The sequence below is a fragment of the Lutra lutra genome, chromosome 4 (assembly GCF_902655055.1).
Source record: "Lutra lutra chromosome 4, mLutLut1.2, whole genome shotgun sequence".
Classification (NCBI taxonomy): Eukaryota; Metazoa; Chordata; class Mammalia; order Carnivora; family Mustelidae; genus Lutra; species Lutra lutra.
In genome coordinates this window covers 134,019,113-134,047,099 of record NC_062281.1, presented here as the reverse complement: position 1 = coordinate 134,047,099, position 27,987 = coordinate 134,019,113, and the positions used below count along the sequence as shown (strand labels likewise).

Genomic DNA, 27,987 nt, shown 5'->3' with positions numbered 1-27,987 from the left:
ATCTCTCAGAGGGACAAGCAACTTACTGTTGACCCATTCTGTCTACCAGTTTTATCTATTGGGGAATTAAAGTAGGAGATAGCAGAGTAGTACTCTTGGGTGACATTTAAAATGAATACTGAATAGCAATGAGCAATTTTGTTGAGTGAGAAATTTGACCTATTTAGCAGATCTTTTTTCATTGAAAAGTGATTTTCAAGAATATAGGAATCCATGATAAAGTAAATACGCATGAAAAATTTTATTCTTTCAAAACAATATTTCTTTATTTTTTCTGGTATGTTCTTTGCTAGTTGAATGGAATTGACGTATCCAAAGAAATTAGTTACCTTTGAGTTCTATATTTCTATGAAAGGAAAGAGAAAATTGCCAAAATTTAAAAACAAAGTCATACTAATCATATTTTAATTTTTATCTATATTTTTTCAATAACAGCAAAACCAAAGGAGTACCCCTGAGATGGAAAGACAGAGAGCAGTGTACCATCTAGCTACTAGGCTTGTTCAAACTGCTCGAAACTCTCAGTTGGATCCAGACAGTTTACGAATGTATTTAAGTAATCTCAAAAAGAAGTATGAAACAGATTTTTCCAGGGCTGAACAAGTTTCAGGAAAGACTGAAGAATAGTAACAATTTATATCATGTACATATCAAATAGTATATGTTCATATAGGGAAACTAGGATTCATTTTTCCTATAAGCAAAAGATAATATTTGCTTAATTTTATATCTTAATGGAAAATTACATTACATTATGCTAACCTCAGAATTATCATCTATCTATTGTATATAAAAAATTTGTTATAACTTAAAATATGAAAACCATTGAAAGGACTTTTTTATGTTTGAAAAATGTCAGTATAACATTATAGTTTTTCTCATTTATGAAAATTCATGTTATTAAGTCTTAAGTGTATTTATACCAAGTTATGGTTTAAAATGTTATTGTAAATGCCTTAGTTTTTGGAAAAGAAAAAACCACCTTTTTCTTTTTTCCAGTCTGGAAACTTATGTGAGTTATTTTACACTCTCTTTTGAAGCAATAAGACCCTATGGCTCAATAATTGCTTAATTAGTACCCCCAAATTCCAACACTGGATACTTATGGAGTTTGTTAAAATGATATTGGAAGTTTTAAAGTGGTTTTATTTTTTTTTTGACATTGAGTATAGTTCTAAAGGGTGAAAATAAACAAATAGATATTTTGTAATGCAGAGAATGTTTTTGGAAGGGGGAGTTGCCATCACTCACCCTTTCAGTTTTCCAAATATAAGGCATTCCATTTTCTACTCACCAACCTCTTTTCCAAGTTTCAGTTTTGGCCATCTTTATTAGGTGAATAACCAAAACAGCAAAAAGGTAGTATTGATTCATTTGCCTCAGGGAGCATTTTATAGAACTGTTTTTCCATAGGCATGTGGCTTACACCATCATTTCAGAGCTTACCGGAAGGTCATTCTTGTTTCATAAATGGACCAAAAAAAAAAAAAGGGAAGACAGTCGGTTGGTCAGTAACTGTAAAAAGCAGGGCTATTGTCTTCTCAAATACCTTATTTCTACAATTCCATCTCATTAGATGACTTATTTACATAATCTTAGCACAAAGGCCCAAAATGGGGAAGTTATTCTCTTCTTGGACAATTAAGTATCTGGAACTCAGGGCATACATTTAATAAGCTGCAGATTTCATACTAATTTGGCCAAAAAAATATATTCACAGACTGGTTAGGGCCCTATTTTTTTGTTAATGTATTTGTATTTTATAAAATCTAATATTTTTTACTTTATTAAATTCTAAGTAATAGATATATTTAAAAAGTTTTATTTAAATAACATACGTTTTAAAATGTGAATGTAAATTGGTGTTCATATTTTAATTTGATACATGTTAAACATCCCATTAGACTACATATATTCCCTATTGTCATGTTTTAGAGAGTACCACAATATCTGAATTTGACCATTAACCATGTTTTAATTCACAGTCTTTAAAATGAATTATATTGTATGTAGTCATTCCTAAAAGCAGTTTGATAACTTAGGTTTGCCCCAAATTTCTAAAAGACACTGAGGATGAAAAGGGCGTGGCAGATTGGGAAGAAAAGGGAAGAAGCAATAAAAGGCAGAAGGGGAGTATGCAGTGGGAGAAAAACAGGCAAGCAGAGATAAGAGCAAAGTATTAAATATGCAGAATATCATTTCCTTAAATATATTAATTTCCCTTTAGGTTTAACCCTAATATTAGATTCTATCAGACTTTTAAGAAATTTTTCATGATTTAGAACTTTTGATGCAGAAACTGTAGCCAACTGATTAATCCCTTTTGTTTAGGTTTAGAATACTGAAATAAAAATAGGTTTATATCTTCTTAAAATTAATTTTTTTTCCTCAGTTGTTTTGCGTGTAGCCAAAACACAAAAAAGCAAATTAAATGAAAATATAATTATTATGTTATGGTACTATAGAATAGAAATGAATACTAGGGAGACAATCCATTCTTTAATTTTAAGGTCTACTTGGTCTCCTCTTCAGTACCTTTTTGCTTTGCCTTTCTCTAAAATTATAGGTCATTATCTCATAATCCAGCCTTTTAAGATAAATGTTCATTATGCTCTAAAAAACTCCTTTAATTTCCACCTCAAAGCCATTCTTTTAATCTGTTCCATCTTTCTCTTCACATAAAGTAGTCTTTTTCAAGTCTAGGGTTAAGGTATATGGAAGTAGAAGAAAAAGGCAGCTTATACTCATGCTTAAGAAGTAGTGCATTTGTTTGTTTTAAAATTTGCATATAATACAATTAACTCTTTTTTTGATGTAAAATTTTATGAATTTAGCACATTTATGGATTCAGGGAACCACTAGGACAATCTGTTTGTTCACCTAACAGTTCCTTCACCTTCACATCATTCCCTTAGTACTGTCCCTTTGTTGTCAGATCCATCCCTGACCCCTAACTTTAACCCAGCAATCACTGGAAATTAAGCATTCCATCCCTATAGTTTTGTTTTTTCCATAATGTTCAACAAATGGTATCATATAGCATGGGATCTTTTGAAACTGGCTTCTTTTACTCAGCATAATACTTTGTAGAATTTGTCCATGTTGTTGTGTCCTTTTATTGCTGACTATTTCATTGTTTGTATGTGCCATAGTTTACCCATACACTCTTTGAAAGACAATTGGGGTTCCATTTTTTATTAAGAATGGAGCTGCTATAAACATTCTTGTATAGATTTTTGCATATTAAGTTTTAATTTACCTAGGTTAAATAGGAGTAGAATGGCTTTGTCATCTTGTAAGTATGTGTTTGACTTCATAATAATTTGCCAAACTGTTTTCTAAAGTGGTTCTTAAATTTTGCATTCCCATCAGCCATGGCTGAGAATGTTCCACATGTTCTCTAACACTTGGTATTATCAGGTTTTTTTTTTAATTTTAGCCATTCCAATATGTATATAGTGAGTAATGCATTTTTAAATTTTAAAGCTGTTCTGCTAATTCTTTAGCAAACAAAAACTATTCTGACTTTTAAAAAAAGATTTTATTTAATTATTTGACAGAGACATAGCAAGAGAGGGAACACAAGCAGGCGGGGAGTGTGAGAGGGAGAACAGGCTTCCCACGGAGCAGGGAGCCCAGTCTGGGGCTCAATTCCAGGACCCTGGGATTGTGACCTGAGCCAAAGGCAGACGCTTAATGACTGAGCCACCCAGGCACCCCTCTATTCTGACCTTTTTAAGCAAATTATATCACTATCTTATATGCTAGTGTTAAAAAATATTCAAATGTCAATAAATTGTGTGTAGCATGGACTTCCTACATGCTTATTTATGAGCTTAAAATATGCTCAATTGTAATTAAATATACTTTAGTTAAATGTATGGATTCAATTCTATAATGCATTTCTACCTCACAGGAATGAAAATGGAAGGAAAGGAAAAGCAAATGATCTACTTTTATTGCTGCTTTGCTATTTCCATTCTATTATTTAGAAATTTAAATCACACAGTTGTTTATCTTACTATAGGACCAGAATGAAAACCCATTTCGTATAAATTGTCAAAATTTTGAATAGTCCCCAGATTGCAAGTAGAGAGTGAAAATGGCTACTAAGCGCCATAATCTACCAAAATTGATCCTAGAATAGACAGTGATGGGTGAGAAACAGATTTTATTGTCAAGAACTGTGAAGGTATAACTATGTATGGTGATGAACGTTAATTAGACTTATTGTGGTGATCATTTTGCAATACATGCAAATGTTGAATAACTATGTTGTATACCTGAAACTAAAATAATGTTGTATGTCAGTTATACCTCAATTAAAAGAAAAAAAAAAACTGTGAAGGGTCTGGGATTTTTACCTTACTTGCAAACTAGAGGTTTAGCGTACCACAGTTTCATGTGTGCTGTCAGAAGACAAAAGATTCTTGGGTCAGAAACAAAAGACTTTCTTGCTAATGGCACATCATGCAGTGTGAGTTTCATGTTTGTTTTGATTTCAAATATCCCCATCCTCTAAGATATGGAGTGGTCTAGTTAGATATGTACACAGTGGATTTACACTGTGTACTAACACTGAGGAACCCAAAACTAGGGGAACCCTTTTATTATAATGAGCTTCTAGCAAACCTGCTTGACTTTTCTTTCAGAGGAAGACATAAGCTTTATTATATTAGACCCTGAAGAAACTTGCCACTGCTCAGAGGGAGACACTATCTCTGTCTTGCAAGGCTGTTCATTATACAAACATCCTTAAAAAGGTAGTCAAATATAAGACAGTGCCTCTACTCAAAAGACAGACAGAAAAGTGAGACACCTGTGAAAAATTGTCTCCCAGTTCTCTTCTGTGTATTGAAGCAGCTTGACCACCTTGTTGTGTAAAGAAGTCTAGTACCCTACAACTCGAAAAGAGCTAAAAGATTGCAGCAGAATAAATTTTATTTTTTAAGATAATAAATTTCTTTGCAACTAAACATACAGATTTTTTCTTTTTTTTTTTTCTTAAAGATTTTATTTATTTATTTGACAGAGAGAGATCACAAGTAGACAGAGAGGCAGGCAGAGAGAGAGAGAGGGAAGCAGGCTCCCTGCTGAGCAGAGAGCCTGATGCGGGACTCGATCCCAGGACCCTGAGATCATGACCTGAGCCGAAGGCAGCGGCTTAACCCACTGAGCCACCCAGGCGCCCTAAACATACAGATTTAATTACTAATTTCATTTTGATGTTATGTTGGATCAAAGCTATTCTTTGCTTTCTTTGTATCAAAATCCATATAGTTTAGGCATAGGTGAAATGGGTAAAGGCAGTAAACAGGTACAAATTTCCAGTTATAAAATAAATAAGTTCTGGAGATGTAATGCACAGCATGGTGACTATAGTTAATAATACTGTGTTGCATATTTGAAAGTGGCTGAAATTAGATTTTAAGTGTTCTCATCATAAGAAAAATATTTTAACTATGTATGTTGATGGATGTTAACTAGACTTATTGTGCTGATCATCTTGCAATATATACATATATTGAATCGTGTTATGCACCGGAAAGTAATATATGTCAATTATATCTCAACTTAAAAAGCACTACTGATCTAGTATTTAGAAGTATCACACACCAGAACACTAAAGCTCCTTGTTGTTTTGGGGGGCTAATTATTTCCAAATATTATCCATTTCTGTCCTTTTACTACTGACCCCCACCCTTTAGTTGACTAATCTTCACCTTGTATTTGTGACTTTGGCTTCTCAGGGAAGGGATTGCATCTTAATTTCCTTGGCTATTCCTCACCACTAAGCACAATATTTTATTTGCAAAAGAACTCAATAAATACTTGTTAATAGGAATACACAATGTAAAATAATATTTACCTAGCTTAGAACATATAAATAAAAGGAACTTCAGAACATCAATATGACCAAAATTTCCACAGGTAACAATTATGCTCTAACACAAAACAATTTTTAAGAGCAGAGTAAACTGGTAAATCTCAAATATAACAAAAATCTTATAATTTGTCCCATTGTATAGAAAGGTAATGAGCAGAGTCATATATTGATTTAAAATGGATTCATTTAGGGTGTCATGTGAAATTATATATTTTTTTAAAGATTTACTTATTAATTTTAGGGAGAGAGCATGAGGAGGAGGACCAGAGAGAGAGGGAGAGAGAATCTCAAGCAGACTCCTGCTGAGTGTGGAGTCCAGTACAGGGCTCAATCTCATGACCCTGAGATCAAGACCAGAGCTAAAACCAAGATTCAGACACTTAAATGTGCTACACAGGCACCCCTGAAATTATATTTTCTAATGAAATATCCAATGCAATGAAAATTTGCATGAAGTTAATAGTTTATTAACTTCTAAACCATACAATAGTGAGTATCCTTAACTCAGGACAAAGATGTATATTAACTTTCTAAATTCAGGTAGTTCTGTAGGCGAACCGGTATTAAAAGTGAAAATATTCCATTTGGGAGCATATTGTTGGTCAGTAGTTGAGTCCTGATGGTTATTCTGCAAAGATGTAATAGTTCACATGGATCTTTGTATCTTGTTGAAGGAATGTAGTCCAGCCAATTAGAAATAATTGGACGTCTTCCTAAACTTAGCTGCGTCTGAAGAAAGGGGAAATATTTTAATTTTGTAATACTAATCACTGGTTAGTCCAAATTATTAGCATTTTTATTTTGTATTTAAATTCAGAAAATAGATCTTAAATTTATATAACCCTTATAATATTTTTTACAAAGCTTTTTAATGAGGCAAGTATTTTTATTCCCCTTTTATTCTCACAGTGATACATAAATTTTAAATACGTCTAAGGAAAAAACATTATTTCTTACAACTACGAATCTGTATATGTTTTTCATTTTAGACAGATCACACACTTATGTTTTATCAGCTTCTCCTTCCAGAGTAGTGTCGTCAACTTGGCTATACACCAGAATTATCCAGGGGACTTTAAAATATACAAATGCTGAGGTTTTACTCCAGAAATTTTGATTCAATTCGTCTGAGGTTGGGTACAAACAACATAAATCTTAAAAGTCCTCCCAGGTGATTCCAAACATTGTAGAACAAAATTTCATACTACTAAACTGTGAGAAGTCTTGATAGGAACCTATCTATATGAAAAGATAAATTTTCAAGTTTTAGTTACGATACCCTTTTAAAGATTTAATTCTAGAAGCTAAATGTTAATTAAGTTGATTTAAGAATAAAGAATACAGACATTTCTATATTATAGAGATACTTCTCTGGTAGAACCTGTAATCTATAGACTATATGGTACTTTTGCTTAAATGATATATAAGTTTATTATTTATTCCATATTTAGCTATTCAAAGAATATCTGGTATTTGCCTTAGCACCTTGGCACCAAGCATTTAGCTCATTGCTAGGGTATAAGAAATAGTCTCTGCTCACAGAACTGAGGGATATATATATTTTTTTTTTCAGATTTTATTTATTTATTTGACAGAGAGAGACACAGCAAGAGGGAACACAAGCAGGGGAGTGGGAGAGGCAGAAGCAGGCCTTCCGCTGAGCAGGGAGCCCGATGCGGGGCTCAATCCCAGAACTCTGGGATCATGACCTAAGCCGAAGGCAGACACTTAACTGACTGAGCCACCCAGGTGCCCCGAGGGATGGATATTTTTAATCGCACAAATATTTTAAGCCTTTATATTTTTATTTCCTGGCATGTGATTATATTTGTGAGGAGAAATGTAACTCATTTTCAAATATTCTGTAAAGAATCCTGTTAAATTTTTAGTTTATGATGTTCTTGAGACATAGAAATCCTAATAAACACTATTGTGTAATTAGAATATAATAATGACATACATCTACTTAATTACTACTAAAAAAACTAACTTTTTAAATATTTAGAAGACAAATTCATGAAATAAAGGACTAATGTTCAACATAATTTAGATTTTACCTATTTTAATTTGTAAGCCTACACTTGATTTTTAATTTTTCACTGGATATAATTCATAGATAAGAAACCAAATTCAGGGGCACCTGGGTGGCTCAGTGGGTTAAAGCCTCTGCCTTCGGCTCAGGTCATGATCCCAGGGTCCTGGGATCGAGCCCCACATGGGGCTCTCTGCTCGGCGGGGAGCCTGCTTCCTCCTCTCTCTCTCTCTCTCTCTGCCTGCCTCTCTGCCTACTTGTGATCTCTGTCCGTCAAATAAATAAATAAAATATTTAAAAAAAAAAAAAGAAACCAAATTCAATCTTGTTTCACAATTTTATCTTAAAATTATTGATCAATATTTGAGCCCAAACCCAAAGAACTATTTTGCTTACCTCTATTTCCCTGATTGAAATGGCAGAAAGCACTCTGGAACATAGCACTAAACATATTTTGGCATCTTCCTGGATGTCTACCAATTCATGATCAACCATTATTCTCACTCTTGAAGGGTAGAGCAATATTGTTATCACAATGTTGATGGGTTTTTTTTCTCTTTCTAAGATTCCATATTGCAGGAGTATTTTCAAGATATTAGATTGTCTTGTCTGAGCTACATAGAGTAGAGGTGTGATGCCACTTAGTGGACTTGGACAATATACTGGTGTGAAAGTTCTGTAAATCAAACAGATGAAAGCTTCACTGAATACAGAATTAAGAATTGTGGAAAGCACTTTGTCTTAATAGTAATAGGGACATAATAGTATTATCTTAAATATTAAATGTTTTAAATGACTTTTAATGTAACTTTACCTTTATGTATGTCTTAAAAAGAGTTTTCTATTCTATGAATCTAGACCAAAATGAAAGTTAAAAAAAAAATAAGAAAATTCCTATTACACATTTAAACTTTGCACTTGTAAAAACAAAGATTTAGATGTATGGAAAGTTTACTTTTACTTTTTTTTCCAGAATTTTTTTGTTGTGTTATGTTAGTCACCATACAGTACATCATTAGTTTTTGATGTAGTGCTACATGATTCATTATTTGCATACAACACCCAGTGCTCCATGCAATCCATGCCCTCCTTAATACCCATCAGGCTCACTCATCTCCCTACCCCATCTCCCTTCTAAAACCCTTCATTTGTTTCCCAAAGTCCATAGTCTCTCATTTCTCCCCGCTTCATTTGTCCTTTCTCCTAATGTCCTCCATACTACTCCTTTTGTTCCACAAATAAGTAAAACCATATGGTAATTGACTTTCTCAGTTTACTTTTACTAATAGCAATTATGTTTCTCACTAGAGCAATCCTATTGTTATCAGAACCAGTATTATAAAACTGAGGTAGCTCTGGGAAATTTAAAACAGAAAAGGTAAAAAGGCTCTTTTTAATTTCACTTTATTAGTAGAATAGTTATGTGACCATTTTGATACCTTTTTATTTGTTTTCTTCTTGGTCAGTCATGAATTGAGTTTGGAAATTAGATGAGAAAGGAATAAGTGCAACTAATGTAATTTTATTTTTTTCAGTTAAATAAAGTTAGAATTGGTTTAAGCAATGAAAATTCTATTTTTTTCTAATTTTATGTAGTTCTCTCAATTGAAATAGATATGTTTGCTAATGAATTGGTCTCTATATGTAGATAGGACATGGTATAACCAACCACAGGGGTTTTATATTATCAAGTCTTGATTTGGCCAAATAAAAATGTCTTTCGGTACTAAAGAAAGGGAAGTTTTATTCATAATCCTTTGTTTCTGGAATTCTCTTGATTGGTCTAATAAAATACTAACATGTTTTGTAGAACATCATATAAACTATAAATACTGGTTTTGGACAACTAGGAGAGCAAGGAGAGCATTATTCAAAAAGAGGAATTTTAAGATTGCATATATTTAATTAATGAGGGAGGCAACACAATATAATGCTACAAACTTTATAATGGGGACTTAGGGGTTCTAGATCGAGGTTTGGTTTTTCCTAACTAGCTCTGTGATGTTGGGTTAGTCAGCCTCTTTGAGTCTTAGTTTCTTTATGCATTTATGTTTTCACTTACTGATTAATTAATTAATTGAACACTTGCTTGCACAGAGTGTACTGAGTACTAGATACAGAGAGATGAAGGATACAGTCCTTTATATCAAGATGCTTATTATAGTCTAGTAAATGAAATGGACAAATAATTCGATAATACAGTACAAAATTATAAATGCTATGATAGAAACATGCTTGGTGTACTGTAGAAGCACTAAAGAGAAGCACTTAACTCTACCTGGAATAACCATTGTTCAGAGGTTATCTTGGAGCTAAGATTTGAAGGGTTAGTAGGTTTTTATCAATAAAAAATTTAGAAGTAATGTCTCATTTACAAGCATATAGCAGCATTGGAAAATTGTTGAACTACCTATATAAAAAGAATGTTTTGCATTAGATATGTTCTCTGTTGAAGTGTATTTAGAAGTCCTAAAAAACCTCCCCTGTAGTGATTCCCTTGTCAGAAGCTCCAAAGAGAACAGTTTGAAAATCCTTAGACCAACTAGTTTATCTCCAAAGCTTCATTGAGAGTTGAAATGCCAAGATTTTGTGATTAAAAAAATAATAATAATAGTGTGGTGTAGTGAAGAGTAGCATCTTAGAAATTAAGAAGTTTAGTTTTTGTTGTAACTCTGCCAGCGTTATTATATATATCTTTCTAAATTCTGTATATAAATATATACATTCTCCGTTGGAACAATCTCCAGATCAGTATTTCCCCAGACATCTCATTTTTTTCATACATATTTCCAATATATATCCCAAATTGAACTCCTAAACTACTTCTCCTTCTGCATTCCCTGTCCTGCTTATTGGTATTCACTTTCCCAAACCACCATTGCTTCCAACTTTTCCACAGTTTTTGATTTGTATATGTCCTTTCCCTCCCTTTTCAGTTCTGGCAAGTCTTGCTCATCATATAAGACTCCAATAAAAGACTGCTTTTGACCTGATCTTTCTTTTCTCATGATACTTTGTACATTGCCCTAGTAAGCCCATTCCATTTTGGACAACTTAAAGTCTCTAATCTTTCATTTTCTTATCTTCAAAATAAATGGGTGAGCAATATGTGCAATAAAAATTAAAGCTGCAAACATGCTTTAAAAAAAATTTTAAGTTCCACAAGGACAACAATTTTCATCTGTTTAATCTACTATTACATCCCTAAATGCCTGGAATAATGCTTAGCCCAGAGTAGACACTCAAGTATTTGTTGATTTTTTTACTATTTCCAGAAAAAATATATATATACATAATTAAATTTATTCTGTGGCTTTTGGACCTAACAAGACTGTTAGTGAAGTGCAATCATTTAAATTTTTCGAAGGCAATCTAATTTATTCATCTTGCTCATTCTTTTTTTTAAATCAGATATGTCTTTTTATTGAAGTATAACTGATATAACATTAGTTTCAGGTCCGCAACATAATGATTCAATATTTATATACATTGTGAAGTGATTAATGTAAGTCTGATTACCATCTGTCCTCATAAAAAGTTAGAAAAACATTTTTTCTTGTGTTGAGAACTTTCAAGATCTACTCAGCACCTTTCAAACATGCAATAGAATATTATTGACTATAGTAATCATGCTGTAAATTACATTACTATGAGTTACTTGTTTTACAACTAGAAGTTTGTACTTTTTGACCCCTCTTACCCATTTGACTTAGCCTCAACCCACCTTCACTCTGGCAGCCATCTTTTCTCTGTGTCTATGAGTTTTTTGCTTGTTTGTTTTGTTTTTTAGATTCTATACGTAAGTGAAACCATGTTATTTGTCCTTCTGTGACTTAGTTCACTTAGCATAATACTCTCAAGATCATTCCATGTTGTCACAAATGGCAGAGCTTCATTCTTTTTTCATGTCTGAAATATGTATATACACTATGTGTATGTGTATAAAATCACATCTTCTTTATCCATTCTTCCATTGCTGGACATTAGGTTGTTTCCATATGTTGACGATTGTAGATAATGCTGTAGTGAACAGTGGGGTGCATGTATTTTTTGTATTAACATTATTTTTTTTTTCAGATAAGTACTCAGAAGTAGAATTGTTGGATCATATGGCAGTTCTGTTTTTAATCTTTCAAAGAAATTCCGTATTGTTTTCCATCGTGGTTGTACCAATTTACATTCTCACCAATATTGCATAAGGGGTTTCCTTTTCTTTATACCCTTGACACAACTTGTTATTTTTTGTCTTTTTTTAAAGATTTTGTTTATTTATTTGACAGAGAAAGAGAGATCACAAGTAGAGAGAGAGGGGGAAGCAGGCTCCCAGCTGAGCAGAGAGCCCGATGCAGGGCTCAATGCCAGGACCCTAAAATCACAACCTGAGCTGAAGGCAGAGGCTTAACCCACTGAGCCAGGCTGGCATCCCTATTTTTTGTCTTTTTTATAACAGCCATCCTGACAGATGTGAAATGATATCTCGTGGTTTTGATTTGCATTTCCCTGATTACTGATGTTGAGCATCTTTTTTTTATATGAACACATTTTATTATTATTTTGCTATATAACATGTTAGTGAATATACTCAATGCATTTTCTCAAAAGGCAAATGAGACACAAGATAACATCTTTTCGATTCCTGAAAACCTCAGTATCATCTGTCTTTTGGAGGATCCAGTTTCCTACGACGTTTATGATACTGTCCACGAGGATACCAATGGCGCTTAGTAGTAAAGAACATTTTGCTAAGTTGTTCTATCATAGATCCTTGCTCCAAGTGCTCATTTTTTCCTTCTAATCTGGTTTTCAGTACTTGGTCATGTGTTTCTTCATTATTATGCAGAGGATCTGGCTGAGGGATAGGTTGTGTATGTTCATATGGAATGTCCACAGAAGTGTGGTAGCACACTATTGTCCTGCCATCAGATATCAAAGCAAGCTCTACTTTGCAATTATAGTCATCTGGTAGAGGAGAATGTGTAGATTTATGACAAATACAATATAAAGCTCCGTTTTGAATTGGAAATAAATGTTTCCAGAGAGTTCTGTTCCATATCACCCATTTTACTGCTGCTAACGCCATGGTGAATCAAGCGGGTGGTATGAAAGAAGATGATTTGAAGAGAAACCGATTTTAAAATCTTTAAGGCATTTATCTATTTTCATTCCTGACAGCCGCTCACCACGAGCCTGCCATTTTACCTCTCTTTTCTTTTTTTTAAACTTTTTAAATTTTATAAATTTTTTTAGAGAGAGAGTATAGAGGGGGAAGGGGCAAAGGAAGAGGATGAGAGTATCTTAAGCAGGCTCCATGTCCAGCATGGAGCCTGATGTAGGGCTCCATCTCACAACCCTGAGATCATGACCTGAACCAAAATCAAGTGTTGAATGCTTAACCAACAGAGCCACCTAGGTGTCCTCTTTTCTAAATTTTTAATTTTTAATTAATTTTTTAAGTAGGTTCCATGCTGGGCATGGAGCCCAATGTGGGGCTTGAACTCACAAACAAGACATCCAGGGCACCCCTTAAAACATCTTTTTACATGCCTGTTAGCCATCTAGAGATCTTTTTGAAAAATATCCATTCAGATCCTCTGCCCACTTTTAATAGGATGTTTTTATTGAGCTGATGAGTTCTTTATATGTATTTTGGGTATTAGCCCCTTATTAGATATATCATTTGCAAATATTCTTTTTCCCATTCAGTACCTTGCCTTTTCATTCTGTTGATGGTTTCTTTCACTGTGCAGAAGCTTTTTAGTATATTTTTGCTTTTGTTGCCATTTCTTTGGAGTCAGATCCAAAAAATACTGCCAAGAACAATGTCAAGGAGTTTACTGCCTATGTTTTCTTCTAGGAGTTTCATGGTTTCTGTCTTGCATTCACGTCTTTAATCAATTTTGAGTTAATTTTTGTGTGTGGTACAAGATAGTGGTCTAGTTTCATTCTTTTGCATCTGACCAGTTTTCCCAACATCACTTATTGAAGAGACTTTCCTTTCCCCATTGTATATTCTTGTCTTTTTAAAAAATAATACTAATTAACCATATATGCATGAGTTTATTTCTGGGCTCTCAATTTTGTTCCATTGATCTGTGTGTCTGTTTTTATGTCATACTATTATGATTACTATTTTTTTAATATAGTTTGAAATCTGGGAGCGTGATGCCTCCAGCTTTGTTCTTCTTTGTCAAGACTGCTTTCGTTATTCAAGATCTTTTCTGTTTCAGCACAAATTTTAGGATTGTTCTAATTCTGTGGAAAAAGCCATTCAAATTTTGATAGAGATTGCATTGAGTCTGTAGATTGCTTTGGGTGATATGGACATTTTAATAATGATTCTTTTATGCTGGCAAGGATGCGGAGAAAGGGGAACCCTCCTACACTGTTGTTGGGAATGCAAACTGGTGCAACCACTCTGGAAAACAGCATGAAGGTTCCTCAAAAAGTTGAAAATAGAGCTACCCTATGACCCAGCAATTGCACTACTGGGTATTTACCCTAAAGATACAAACGGAGTGATCGAAGGGGCACGTGCACCTAAATGTTTATAGCAGCAATGTCCACAATAGCCAAACTATGGAAAGAACCTAGATGTCCATCAACAGATGAACGGATAAAGAAGAAGAGGCATATACCTACAATGGAATACTATGCAGCCATCAAAAGAAATGAAATCTTGCCATTTGCGATGATGTGGATGGAACTAGAGGGTATTATGCTTAGCGAAATAAGTCAAACAGAGAAAGGCAGCTCTCATGTGATCTCTCTGATATGAGGAAGTGGAGATGCAACAGGGGGGTTAAGAGGGTAGGAAAAGAATAAATGAAACAAGATAGGATCGGGAGGGAGACAAACCATAAGAGACTCTTAATGTCACAAAACAAACTGAGGGTTACTGAGGGGAGTGGGGGAGGGAGAGGGTGGTTGGGTTATGGACATTGGGGAGAGTATGTGCTATGGTGAGTGCTGTGAAGTGTGTAAACCTGGCGATTCATAGACCTGTACCCCTGGGGCTAATAATATATTATATGTTTATTAAAAAAATTAAAAATTATTTAAAAAATGATTCTTTTAATCCATGAGCACAAAATATCTTTCCATTTGTGTCTTCTTCAATTTCTTTCATCAGTGTCTTATAGTTTTCAGAGTACAGATCTATCACCCCCTTGGTTAAATTCATTTCTAGGTATTTTATTCTTTTTGATGCAGTTATAAATGAGATTGTTTTCTTCATTTATTTTGCGAATAGTTCATTGTTAAAATATATAAAAACACAACAGATTTTTGTATGTTGATTTTTTTACCCTACAACTTTCCTGAATTTATTTAACTATTTTGGTGGAGTCTTTAGAACTTTCTATATATAAAATAATGTCATCTGTATATAGTGACAATTTTCCTTTTAACTTTCCAATTTGGATGTATTTTATTTTATTTTTAAATTTATTTCAATTTATATTTTATTTGACTAATTGCTATGTCTAAGACTTCTAATACTATGTTGAATAAAAGTGGTGAGAGTTGGGGCGCCTGGGTGGCTCAGTGGGTTAAGCCGCTGCCTTCGGCTCAGGTCATGATCCCAGGTCCTGGGTTCGAGCCCCACATCGGGCTTTCTGCTCAGCAGGGAGCCTGCTTCCTCCTCTCTCTCTGCCTGCCTCTCTGCTTACTTGTGATTTCTCTCTGTCAAATAAATAAATAAATAAATAAAGTGGTGAGAGTGGGCATCCTTGTGTTGTTCCTGATCGCAAAGTAGTGGCTATATTGTTAGTTGTGGGTTTGTCATATATACTATTTTTGATGTTGAGGTACCTTCCATCTATACTCTTCAATTGATGGTTTTTATCATAAATGGAGTTGAATTTTGTCAAATACATTATCTTCATCTATTAAAATGATCATATAATTTTTATCCTTCGTTTTTTAAATGTGGTATATTATGTTGATTGATTTGTAGGTATTAAACCATCCTTACATCCCTGTAATAAATCCTATCATGGTGTATGATCCTTTTGATGTATTGCTGAATTTGGCTTCTTAATACTTTGTTGAGGTTTTTTGCATACATGTTCACCTAGGATGTTAGCCTGTAATTTTATTTTACTTATTTTTTGCAGTGTCCACATCTGGGTTTGCCATTAGGGTAATTCTGGCCTTATAAAATGAGTTTGGAAGTGTTCCCTCCTTTTCAGTTTTTGGAAGGGTTTGAGAAGGATGGGTATTAAATCTTCTTGAATATTTGGTAAAACTCACCAGTGAAGCTGTCTGGGCCAGGACTTTTGTTTGTTGGAGAGTTTTTGATTACTGATTCAATCTCTTTACTAGTAATTGGTTTATTCAGACTTTGTATTTCTTCACAGATCAGTCTTGGAGGATTGTATGTTTCTGGGAACTTATTTCTTTTAGGTTGTTGAATTTTTGGTGTATAATTGTTTATAATTGTCTCTAATGATCCTTTTGTATTTTTTTTGGTATCAGTTGTAATTTTTCATTTCTGATTTTATTTGGACTCTTTCTTGATGAGTCTGGCTGGGCTTGTTAGTTTTATCTTTTCAGAGAATCAGTTCTTAATCTCATTGATCTCTTCTATTTGATCTTTTGTTTGTATTTCATTTATTTCTGCTCTAATCTTATTTCATTCTTTCTACTAACCAAGCTTCATTTGTTTTTCTAGCTCCTTCCAGTGTAGTTTCTTTTGTTTGTTTGTTTTAGATATTTTATTTATTTATTTATTTATTTATTTATTTATTTAATTGAGAGGGAGAGAGAGCAAAAGCAGGGGGAAGGGTGGAGGGAGAAGCAGACACCTGGCTGAGCAGGGGGCCTGATGGGTGGCTCTATCCCCGACCCCTGGGATCATGACCTGAGCCAAAGGCAGACATTTAACCAACTGAGCCACCCAAGCATTTGTAATTTTCCAGTATTATTCTTATTCATTTCTAGTGTCATACTATTGTGTTTGGAAAAGATAGTTGATATGACTTCAGTCTTGGATTTATTGTGAGTTGTTTTGTGGTCTAACATATAATCTGTCCTGGAGAATATTCGATGTGCACTTGAGAAGAATGTATACTTTGCTGTTTTTATGTGTAGTGTTCTACATATTATATATATTAAGTCCATCGGGTCTAATGTATCCACTAAGGTTAATATTTTCTTACTGATTTTCTGCCTGAAGTATTAATCCATTGATGTAAGTAGTATATTAAAGCCCCTTTCTATTGTTTTATTGTTGTCAATTTCTCCCTTTAGGTCTGTTAATACTTGCTTTATATATTTAGATGCTTCTGTGTTGGGTGCATAAATATTTACAAATATTATATCTTATTATTGTATTGACTTTTATTTTTATATAATACCCATTTTTTGTCTTTTATTACAGTCTTTATTTTTTTTTAAGATTTTATTTATTTATTTGACAGAGAGATAGAGATTACAAGTAAGCATAGAGGCAGACAGAGGGAGAGGGAGGGAGAGAGAGAAGCAGGCTCTCTGCTGAGTAAGGAGCCCAATGTGGGGCTCGATCCCAGGATCTGAGGCCATGACCTGAGCCGAAGGCAGAGGCTTAACCCACTGAGCCACCCAGGCACCCCACAGTCTTTATTTTAAAGTCTGTTTTATCTGGTGTAAGTGTAACTACTGTAGCTTTTCAGGGGGAGGGGGTTCCCATTTGCATGAAGCATGGTGCAAAGCATGCCAGCACTAGCAAAGTAGAGGGAGAATGCTGAAAAGATGTCCACTGGTGCCTTGTTACTGGAAAGTCTCAAAAGGATCTGTCCCTCCAACAGATACCTTAAGGTTAGCAGTGATTCTCTTTCACATATGGTCTAAACACTTTTCAATCTGCCGCTTTTGTACCTGGTCCCAAAGTGAATGTGTTTGCTTGCGAATCCTCTAAGAGTGGGATCTCCCATTTCCTATAGCACTATTTTTTCTGAATGTAAGTCCTATTGGTTTTAAAGCCAGGTGTTTTGGGGGCTTATCTCTCCAGTGCAGGTCCCAAGGGTTGGAGTGGCTGATGTGGGGTACAAAACCCTTGCTTCTCAGTGAGAAGCTCTGTATTTGTGAGATCACTCTCAACTCCTTCTGTTTGTGGGCTGGCATGCCAGGGGTGTGGTTTTTGGCAAGACCATGTCTTTGCTTCCCCTACCCATTTAATGTGGTTTGTTAATTTTTTTTTTAATTTGTTTTTTTGAGTGGGGCTGGAGAGGGGCAGAGGATGAGGGAGGGAGAGAATCATAAGCAGGATCCAGGCCCAGCATGGAGCCCAATGCAGCGCTCTGATCTCACAACTTGGAGATCATAACCTGAGCCAAAATCAAGAGATGGGGGCTTAACTAACTGAACCACCCAGGGACATGTCTTTTAATATTTTGCTCTGGATGATCTGTTCAGCTAATTTTGGGGGGGGGGGCGGTTTAAGGGGGAATTGTTACATATATAGATACAGATTTGTTGTGTGCATTGGAGGAGGTGAGTTCAGGATTCTTCTATGCTACTGTCTTGAACCACCTCTGATCTTATTCACTCTTAAGATTTTTGACTAAGAATATTGTTAAGTATAGGCATTCAGGAGACTTGGGGGACAAAGATACCACAAATGGTCCTTGGTAAGATTTGGGGGTATTAGTTGATTTTAAAATATTGAGATTAATACTACCTTTAGAAGTAATTTTGGACCAAAAATGTTGAAAACATAACTAAAAGTCAAATAGGCTTAAAATGAGATTTAAAAGTCTAATCTGTACCCAAATGACATGATTAATCCTCATGTTTAAAGAGCATGTTACTGTAAACCAAAATTTGCTTAATCTGTACTGACAGTTAATTATAATGGTACTTATATGGATGGAGTAAGGCAAGCACAGCAAGAATTAGTTTTTAAATATGAAGTTAATGAACTGAACCCTCTGTATCTGAAAACCTGTCATATATGCTTATGAATTGGGGCATAATATTTCCATATAGACAGGCAGAGAATGATTCAGTTTTGTAGCTATACTAATTATTTCTATTTTTTCTACTCCCCTTTTAATTTTTAGCCACCAAATTTAAGGGATGCTTCTCTATAATTTTATTTCTGATATTTAAGACATTTGACTTTCTTGGAACCATCTTTATTCTAACTTAGTAAGGCTATTTTCTCTGTTATCCACCTCCTCTTTGGCTGTTCCTTTTCAACCATCTTTTACTGGTTTCTCTTTCTCTGCCCTTAACATCCAAGTAGAGAAGATTTGGCCTTTTGACTAATTTTCTTTTGACCTAATAATCTCAGGCAATTTCATCCATGACCATAACTTCCATTACTGTTTATTAATTCAACAAATATTTATTGAATGCATACTGTATACCAAGCTCTGTTTTAGGTACTTGGGATATGTGAATGAACATAACAAAGATGGCTGTTCAAATTTTAGCAAGGGAAAACAGCACAGAATGAAAATAGAAAAAAAAAAAAGCAAATTTTATAATATGTTAGAAGATTTGCTAAGAAAAAAGAAAAAGTAGAGCAGTATAAGAAGTATGGAAATGCTAGGGGTGTGTATGAGGGCATTTTCTAATTTTAAATAGGATTATAGGAGAGGACATTACTGAAATAAATAAAATCTTAAAAAAAAAAAAAAAGTCCCTGACCTTTAATGCCTGATCTTTGGCTCTGGGGAAGTGTGAATCAGACTACAGCTTATTCCTTGCTTATTCTTCTGGCAAGTGCTTGTTGGGGAGGGGGGCCTGGGGCAGAGACTCAGATGCTGTCCGTGGCCCCCCTGGGAACTCAAGATGGCAAAGTCATAAGGGCGTGAATAACTCTGAAACATCAAGTGTGAAAGGGCCAGAGAAGGCACCAAAATGTTACATGGTGAGTAAGGAGGGGTTTGGCACAGCTGTGTGGACTGGGCGGGCTTCCTGGAGGAAGGGACATTTGATGGAGACTTGAAAGAATGGCTTTTTTTAAATCTTGAGTTTTGGAAGGGGAGCGAGGCCGGGGAAAGCCCCTGACAACACAGGAGAGGCGAAGCGGGAGGAGGCGGGGACTGCATCAAGAAGGACTAAGTAAAGAAGAAGGAGATGAAGAAGTTAGCTATTTATATACTTAAGGATCCTAAGGCAGGAGTGTTCCTGGAGTGGTGAAAGAGAAGAGTGAGGGAGCCATTGTGGCTGAAAGAGTGAAAAGGGTGAGGAGCAGCAGGAAACAAGGACAAAGATAATGGGATGCCACATCATGTAGATCCTTGTAGATCACTGAAAAGACTTCCATCTTTTACTCTAAATGGAATGGAGAAGCCATTGAAGATTTTGAATAGAAAAGCAGTGTGATCTTACCTCTGTTGAGAATTTGTTATGGGATAGGAGGAAGAAAATTACTTAGTACAAGGCAATAACAATAGAGATGGTCGGATTCTGTATATTGTTTGAAGGTAGAAACAACAGATATCCTGACAGATAAGATGGGAATGTAAGAGAAAGACACATCAAGGACGATGCTATCTAGGTATCTACTGTACATGGCTATCCCTTAGGCAATGTAAACTCTTATGTCCCAAACTGAATTTTTAGGTCCTTCGTAATAATCTTTTTTTTTTTTTTAGATTTTTTTATTTATTTATTTGTCAGAGAGAGAGAGGGAGAGAGAGCGAGCACAGGCAGACAGAATGGCAGGCAGAGGCAGAGGGAGAAGCAGGCTCCCTGCCGAGCAAGGAGCCCGATGTGGGACTCGATCCCAGGACGCTGGGATCATGAACTGAGCTGAAGGCAGCTGCTTAACCAACTGAGCCACCCAGGTGTCCCAATAATCTTTTTTTTTTTAAGATTTTATTTATTTATTTGACAGAGAGAGATCACAAGTAGGCAGAGAGGCAGGCAGAGAGAGAGGGAGAAGCAGGCACCTCGCCAAGGAGAGAGCCCGATGCAGGGCTCGATCCCAGGACCCTGAGACCATGACCCGAGCCGAAGGCAGAGGCTCAACCCACTGAGCCACCCAGGCGCCCCATCCTTCATAATAATCTTGATAGATTTGTGGTATGACCATTGTAGTAGGCTGGATAATGGCCTCTCAAATTGGCAAAAGGGATTTTGCAGATGTAATTAATAAAGGAAATGATCGGGACTCCTGGGTGGCTCAGTGGGTTAAGCCTCTGCCTTCAGCTCACGTCATGATTTCAGGGTCCTGGGATCGAGTCCCACATCGGGCTCTCTGCTTAGTGGGGAGCCTGCTTCCCCTCTCTCTCTGCCTACTTGTGATTTCTCTCTCTCTCTCTGTCAAATAAATAAAAATCTAAAAAAAAAAAAAATAAAGGTAATGATCTTGAGATGGGAGATTATGCAGGTGGACCCAGTATAATCACAAGGACCCTTATATGATGTGTCAGAGAAAAATAGAATCAGGGTCAGTGAAGGAGCTATGACTCTACAATGCTGGCTTTGAAGATGAGGAAGAGGTCATGAAACAAGGAATGCAGGAAGCCTCCAGAAGCTGGTAAGGAAACCCATTCTCCCATACAGGCTCTAGAAAGAACCAGGCCTGCTGACCTCTTGATTTAGCCCAGTAGCTTCATTTTGGACTTCTGACTTCCAGAACTAAAAAATAATACATCTGTATCATTTCAAGGCACTAAGTTTGTGGCAATTTGTTACAACAAGAGGAAACTAATATAACTATCAATCAGTCTTAAAATTTAGAAATTCGAAATTAACTCTTTCTCTGATGCTCTGCTTCTAATCACTCACTGTTTTGTTATTCTATTTAATAATATCTCTTCCTTCTCCTATTGTTATTTAGTTTTTTTCAATTTTTATTTATTTATTTGACAGAGATCACAAGTAGGCAGAGACAGGCAGAGAGAGAGGAGGAAGCAGGCTCCCTGCTGAGCAGAGAGCCCGATGCAGGGCTTAATCCCAGGACCCTGAGACCATGACCTGAGCCGAAGGCAGAGGTTTAACCCACTGAGCCACCCAGGTACCCTGCTATTTAGTTAAAGTTCTCATTATGTCTTACCTGAACAGTTGTGCTATCAAAGAATAGTCAGAAGTAGGAGAAGATGGTGGCAGAGAAGAATTAGTTATTTCTCTTAAAACTATTATAGATATACATGGAAGCTAAGTTAACAAAGAGTGCCTACTATGCAAATTCAATTTCAAGCAACTTCTCCAGTCACCTACCTCTTTTCAATAAAATTTTTTCCATAACCCTTTTTCTATAGAAGTTCTGGAGTTGCTAATGTACCTGGAGTGTTTGAGCAGTCTACTGACTGGTCTCCTTGCTTCTAGTCCCAGCCTCCCTTTCCAGTGTAATCTTCAAATGGGAGCTGATGAATCTTTTCATACTAAAATCTGACTTTCACTGGTTAGGCATCACTTATGGTGTAAATTTTAAATTGCTTAGCATGGCCTACTAAGTATTTCAAGATTTCACTTCTAGGCTTCATCTTTAACTACTACCCAATTTCCTATCTTACTTTTTAGCAATTGCAGAATTATCTAGACAATTATTGTTATAGACAATTCTGATAATCACTGGATGCAACATGTTGTTTTTATCTCCTTTGGTTTTAGTCATCTGCCTCTGCCTAGATTACTTCAAGAGCTAAAGGAAGAGAAAACTTCATTTCATCTTTTAAAAATCAATTTAAGACATCTTCTGTTCTGAGAGCTTTCTTAGGTGTCTGCTCCTTTCCAATAGTGTTAACTTCTTTCTCTATCCTACCTGCACAGGTTTCTAATTTTGCATTTATATACTATAAATAATTGTTATGGTTCACTTACTAGTCTGTGAACTTTCCAAAATCAGGAAATATGGCTATTTGGCTTTGTATTCCCTCAAAATAACACAGTGTTTGGCACTTAAGTGCTTAGTAAATGATTATTGTTATTTTAGCTGAATGGTATCATCTCTCTTTAACCACTTATGGTCTGTCATACAGTGGAATTTAGATTATTATTGCAGTTTTGTTGTAAAAATGAACAAACTTAAGTTCCTTTCCCTCATTAGTTCTATCTCCTCTCCTCCAGGGGCCTATTTACACACTTCATTATTATAATGGCCAAATCATCATGTTGGAGTGTATCCCAGAGATGGTGACCAAAAGATGCTGCTGCTGTAAGAATAAAGAACAGCAGATAATAGGAAACTTAAGGTATTCATTATGGGGACATAATAGCTGTGTTCAAATATTTGAGAGGTTTTCATGTAGGAGAGAAAATAGACTTTGTTCTCCGTAGCTCTGGGGGCAGAACTGGAGAAATGGAGACATTTCTGTGCATGATGAGTAAGAAGAATCTAATAAAGCTACATAAAAATCCACTTTCTATTTCAACAAAATCTTGATTGAACTCTTGCAATGTATCTATATAGTTCTAGACACTGAGGATTCAATGTTGAGGAAGTAATCAGGGTTTTTCCCTTCATGGACCTTACTTTTAATGACAATGGATAGTGAGCAAACAAATCAATGAAAAAAAAAAACAGCAGCAAATGAACATATAGTGATCGATGCTGTGCAGAGAATTAAAATAGTGTTATGATAATGAATGAGTGACTTCTTTAGATGAGACCAGAGAAGGCCTCTTTGAAGAGATGACATTTATACTGTATTCCACCTGATAAAAAGGAACTAGTTACAGGAAGATCTAAGTGAAGAGATTTCTAGGTAGAGAGACCAGTTATTATTATTTTATTATTTCTTAATTTTAGTTTTAAAAATTTGAGTATAGTTGGCACACAATGTTTCATTAGTTTCAGGTGTACCATCCAATGACTTGACAAGTTTAAACACTATGCTGTGCTAACAAGTATAGCTACCATCTTGTCACCATACAATGCTGTTACAGTATCATTAACTATATTCCCTATCCTGTGCCTTTTATTCCTGTGACTTATTCATTCCATAACTGGAGGCTTCTTTCTCCCATTCCCCTTCACTCATTTTACCCATCCCCTTAACCCCCTTCCCTCTGCATCCATCAGTTTTTTCTCTGTATTTATGGGTCTGTTTCTGCTTTTTCTCTATTTATTCATTTGTTTTGCTCTTCAGATTCCACATGTGAATGAAATCATATGTTATTTATCTTTCTCAGTCTGACTTATTTTGCTTGTAGGTAATTGTCATTATAGGACATTCAGGCAGGAATAAAATTGAAAATATTCAAGAAACAGAAAGGTCTGGGTGGCTGGAATATAGTGTTCAAGGGGAAGAAAGACATGAGATTGGATTTGGTTGATATAGTGAGAGACCAGATTATGTAGGACTTTTTAAAAAATGGGTACTGAGTTTGAATTGAGTTTTATTTCACTTGTAGTGGGAAAGATTTGGAGGATTTTAAGCCTGGGTGATATAACGTATTTCACATTTTTATAAGGTTTTTCAGGCTTCTGAGTCAAGAATAGATTACAGGGGTTGAGAGTGAAGAGTGGAAGATGAAAGACTCTTATAGTCTATAGCAGTTGTGCAGGTAAGAGATGAATGTGGCTTCATCTAAGTTAAAAATGGAGGAAAGAAAAGTGTAATTGGGATGTGTTTTAGAGACATAGTCAAAAGGACTTGCTAATATGTTGATGAAAGAAAGAGAAGAAGCAAGAATAAATCCTGGATTTCTGTCTTGAGCAAAGGATAGAACAAAAGGGACTATTAGGGAATTCAGGAGAAGGAGCAGTTTGACAGAGAGAGAGTGAGTTAGGTTAATATTATGTTTTATTTCTGTTAAGTTTGAGATGCTTTGTGGAGATGTTGAGTAGACAACTTTATATAGAAGGAATCTGGAGCTCAGAGGAAAGGTCAGGGCTGGAGAGAGAGACTGGGGAGTCATTGGCATACACATAATATTTAAAGTCATGGGACTGGGTAAAATCTTTGAAGGAAATGGAACAGGCGTAACTGGGAAACAGAAGGATCCCTGGGCAAAGGAATGGTTTACTTCACAAAATAGGTAACTACCACTAGAATTATTCAAGTAGAGACCATATTAGCATCAGACAGAGTTGTTCAACATAGAGATGCTGCCCGGGGTGGAAGTTTGCTAATGAATTCATAGATCCCATTTGAATCTAAGTGAGATTCTATGATTCTGAAAGATTCAGATGATGTTGTGGTCCATAGAATTGGATAGTAATATATTTTACTGTGTGGATATATCTAAGTCAAGATTTCTTGATTTTTAAAACTGTCACTTAAGACAGTTGTTAATGGCACTGTATCATATCCCACTCTGTGATTCTCCTCACTTCGTTTTCCTTCGACTCCTTTCAGTTTTCCCCTTTTGCTTCCCATTTAAAAGTTTTAAAAATGTATCTTCTCTTCCTCTGTTTTACTCCATTTTTCTTTTCCTTGGGCCTGCCAGGGACACACATAGGCATTACTTAACCCAGCTAGTGACACTAGAACCTGCTGCTCTTTGCAAAAGTTACAGATATAATGGTCCTTAAAACAACCAAAAGGTGCTATTTGGGGATTTTATTTACTGATATTCCAGACTGCAGCTATTAGTTCGTGTACTTGGGTGATCATTAAGCAAAGCAATCTAGTGGTTCTCTAATATCACAGTGATACACAATCAAGAGAACAGCTGCTTCAGGCAGAATCTAAATTGGTTTAGACTTTAACTGATCTTATCTGTCTTGTTTTTTAGCATTCTTGCTCCTGTCATTGTGCTTAGCTAGTACTACAAACTAAGTAACTTTAGAATCTATATTATGGACTTTCCAAAGAGTACATTGAATGTTTAATCCAAAAGATCCTCAGTAGTATTCATTAGCTAGCTTGACATTTCAGAGTACGTGAAAATTTTGTTCTAGAACAGACTTAATCAGATATTTGACTTCATTGTGCTCACTCTTGAACAATTTGGAGTTAAATTTATCAATGTTTAATATACAAAAAGGGAATTATTATGTTTAATAACTATTTCTAAGTGAATATATGTGTATATTCTGAATTATACTTTGAAAGTCATTTTATACACACACACACACACACACACACACACACACACACACATATATATATATATGTTATTGGTATGCTCAAGAAGAGATCGCAGTATTACCCAAAATAGTGTCTTTGTCTAGTTAGAGAAATCTAAGTTGTTGAACATGCCATTACCTAGAGCACTAATGTGTAAAATTTATATAGCACAGAACCTCTAGAAATTTATTGGTACATAATAATGTGTGTAGAGGGGGAATTATTGAATCAACAATGAAGGAATGAAGGAGTAAACAAATGAAAGAGCAATCAAGTCAGGATTCCTTATCCATATATAGCCACTATGCATATTCATTGTAGAAAAAAAGAAGTAAAATAATCTCCTAAAGAGAAAATTTCTCCTTTTATGGTGAAAACATGAGATTATTACCTCCATATCAGTGCCAGGTTACAACTTCTGTCTTGAACATAGTCCTTTGTCTTCTTGAGAAGCAGTTCCACAAAGTCAGGGTTACCTTTTCTGGCAAAAACCCAGTACAGAATTGTATTCACACATATTTCAGTAAATTCAAGATTAAAATTTAGTTCAAAACGGTATCCTGATTTTTCCACAAATGCAATATAATCTGAGAGTAGTATGTCAAACCCATCCAAGTCGACATACCTCAGAATTTTTGCCAGGGTTCTGTAAATCCTAGGTTCATAACAGTGATATCCCCACTGACCCAAAAACTGCAAGGATGGTCGTTTAACAATTTTGTCAATGAGATTGCAGAATATATTGCTTCTTAGACAAGAAGTCTTACGGCATAATTTAGAAGATTTACTCATTGCTATTTACGGCAACAATATAGAAATAAAATCACAGGCAGTCATACTGTAATCCTTCAGTTACATATTTTGATAATGTGATAGGCTTTACTCCATAGACAGGAAGCGCCCTTTAAACTATAGCCAGAAAAAATATCATAAGAAATATTACCATAAAGTACTGGGTGACATCACAATAGATGGTGATCTGTCATCAGCATAGGTCAGAAATTTGGGATCTTGTATGTGACTGGTGACATTTGAGGGAGACATATTGGACATAAATGGCATGTGTGATAGCTAAGAGCTAATATTTTTAAATCTAAAGCTTCAGCTCAAGCCAGAATGTATTTTTGTGAAGTACTGAAGACACGGTCTATACATTTGACAAAATAATATTAATAACCAGGTTAATTATTCCTTTTAGGCTGTCATGTTCAGCATGAGTACTGCATGTTCTCACTTAAACCTCATAGGATATTTTCTCTACTTTATAGCTGAGGAGATAGAGACATAGAAAGTTTATGACATCTGCCAAAAGGCACTATAATCCTTCTCAGAAAAGCTGCCATTCAATATTAAACAACATTTGGAAACTTTGCTTTAGAATTTAGAAATTTATAGAACTTATTCCTTTAAAAATTAGGCAGAACATACACAGCTTGGACATCAAAGGTGTTTCAAGCTTGATGAGGCATCCTTGCCCCAGTAAAACAAAGGGGAAATATGGTTCTTTTGGTTTGTGCTTCAGCTACCTTTCTGTTAAATTTAATAACTTTAGGTGTATTTATTAGCAATTTTAAAGGTACTTAAGTGTTTTCTTTTTCCTTTTGAATATTTTTCATGAAATCAGGGAAAATAATGTCTCTTTAGTAAATGGAAATTATAGCTTTGGGTTTACTATAATTTACTTGCGCTAATAGCAAATTTAGTTCTCTAAAAGCTCTAAACTCTTTTCCCAGGATTAACAGGAAAAACTAATAACTATTGTCATCTTTCTGAAAACCAGGAGTATTGTTATTTTCCTCTATTTTCGTTGTCTTTTTATTTTTTCCACTTCAAAAAATATATTTTTAAGTGAAATATTTTTATTGATTTCTTACATAAGGGTCTTAAAAAATTGCAACATAATAGGACCAGTGAAAATTATTCCTTGGGTAATCATGTTGACAATTTTATGCATAATCTTAAATATTTTTATCTTACATATATAAATAGATATATCATTATATACTTCACTCTTTTTATACAAATGGAATAATATTATAACTGGTCCTATGAACTGCTTTATATTTATATAATAATGTATCATTGGTACCTTTGTATGACCATTTATAATAATAGTC

The 27,987-nt window shown here is 35.0% G+C and overlaps 3 protein-coding genes across 4 annotated transcripts in view; 1 reads left to right on the top strand and 2 right to left on the bottom strand.

Annotated features, from left to right (window-relative positions):
* Positions 1 to 3,617, top strand: part of MSH4 (mutS homolog 4) — a 114,355-nt gene extending 110,738 nt beyond the window's left edge. Inside the window, exon 20 of the mRNA XM_047726314.1 lies at positions 436 to 3,617. Within this exon, the coding sequence (XP_047582270.1) occupies positions 436 to 627 (192 nt within the window). The 3' untranslated portion in view covers positions 628 to 3,617. The remainder of the gene's footprint in view (positions 1 to 435) is intronic.
* Positions 3,618 to 6,349: 2,732 nt separating this feature from the next.
* ASB17 (ankyrin repeat and SOCS box containing 17) lies at positions 6,350 to 26,783 on the bottom strand. Of its 2 annotated transcripts, XM_047726311.1 has the most exons (4): positions 26,496 to 26,783; positions 26,262 to 26,351; positions 8,316 to 8,595; positions 6,350 to 6,616 (listed from the first exon to the last, which is right to left on the bottom strand). In XM_047726311.1, exons 1-4 carry the CDS (start codon positions 26,660 to 26,662, stop codon positions 6,410 to 6,412), a joined length of 744 nt encoding a protein of 247 aa, XP_047582267.1. In that variant the 5' UTR covers positions 26,663 to 26,783; the 3' UTR covers positions 6,350 to 6,409. The 2 variants fall into 2 exon arrangements, with proteins under 2 accessions (XP_047582267.1, XP_047582266.1); XM_047726310.1 differs by having other exon boundaries at positions 26,262 to 26,783.
* On the bottom strand, positions 12,472 to 13,004 carry LOC125097999 (39S ribosomal protein L42, mitochondrial-like). Its single transcript, XM_047726312.1, has one exon. It carries the CDS (start codon positions 12,997 to 12,999, stop codon positions 12,571 to 12,573), a length of 429 nt encoding a protein of 142 aa, XP_047582268.1. The 5' UTR covers positions 13,000 to 13,004; the 3' UTR covers positions 12,472 to 12,570.
* Positions 26,784 to 27,987: the final 1,204 nt, after the last annotated feature.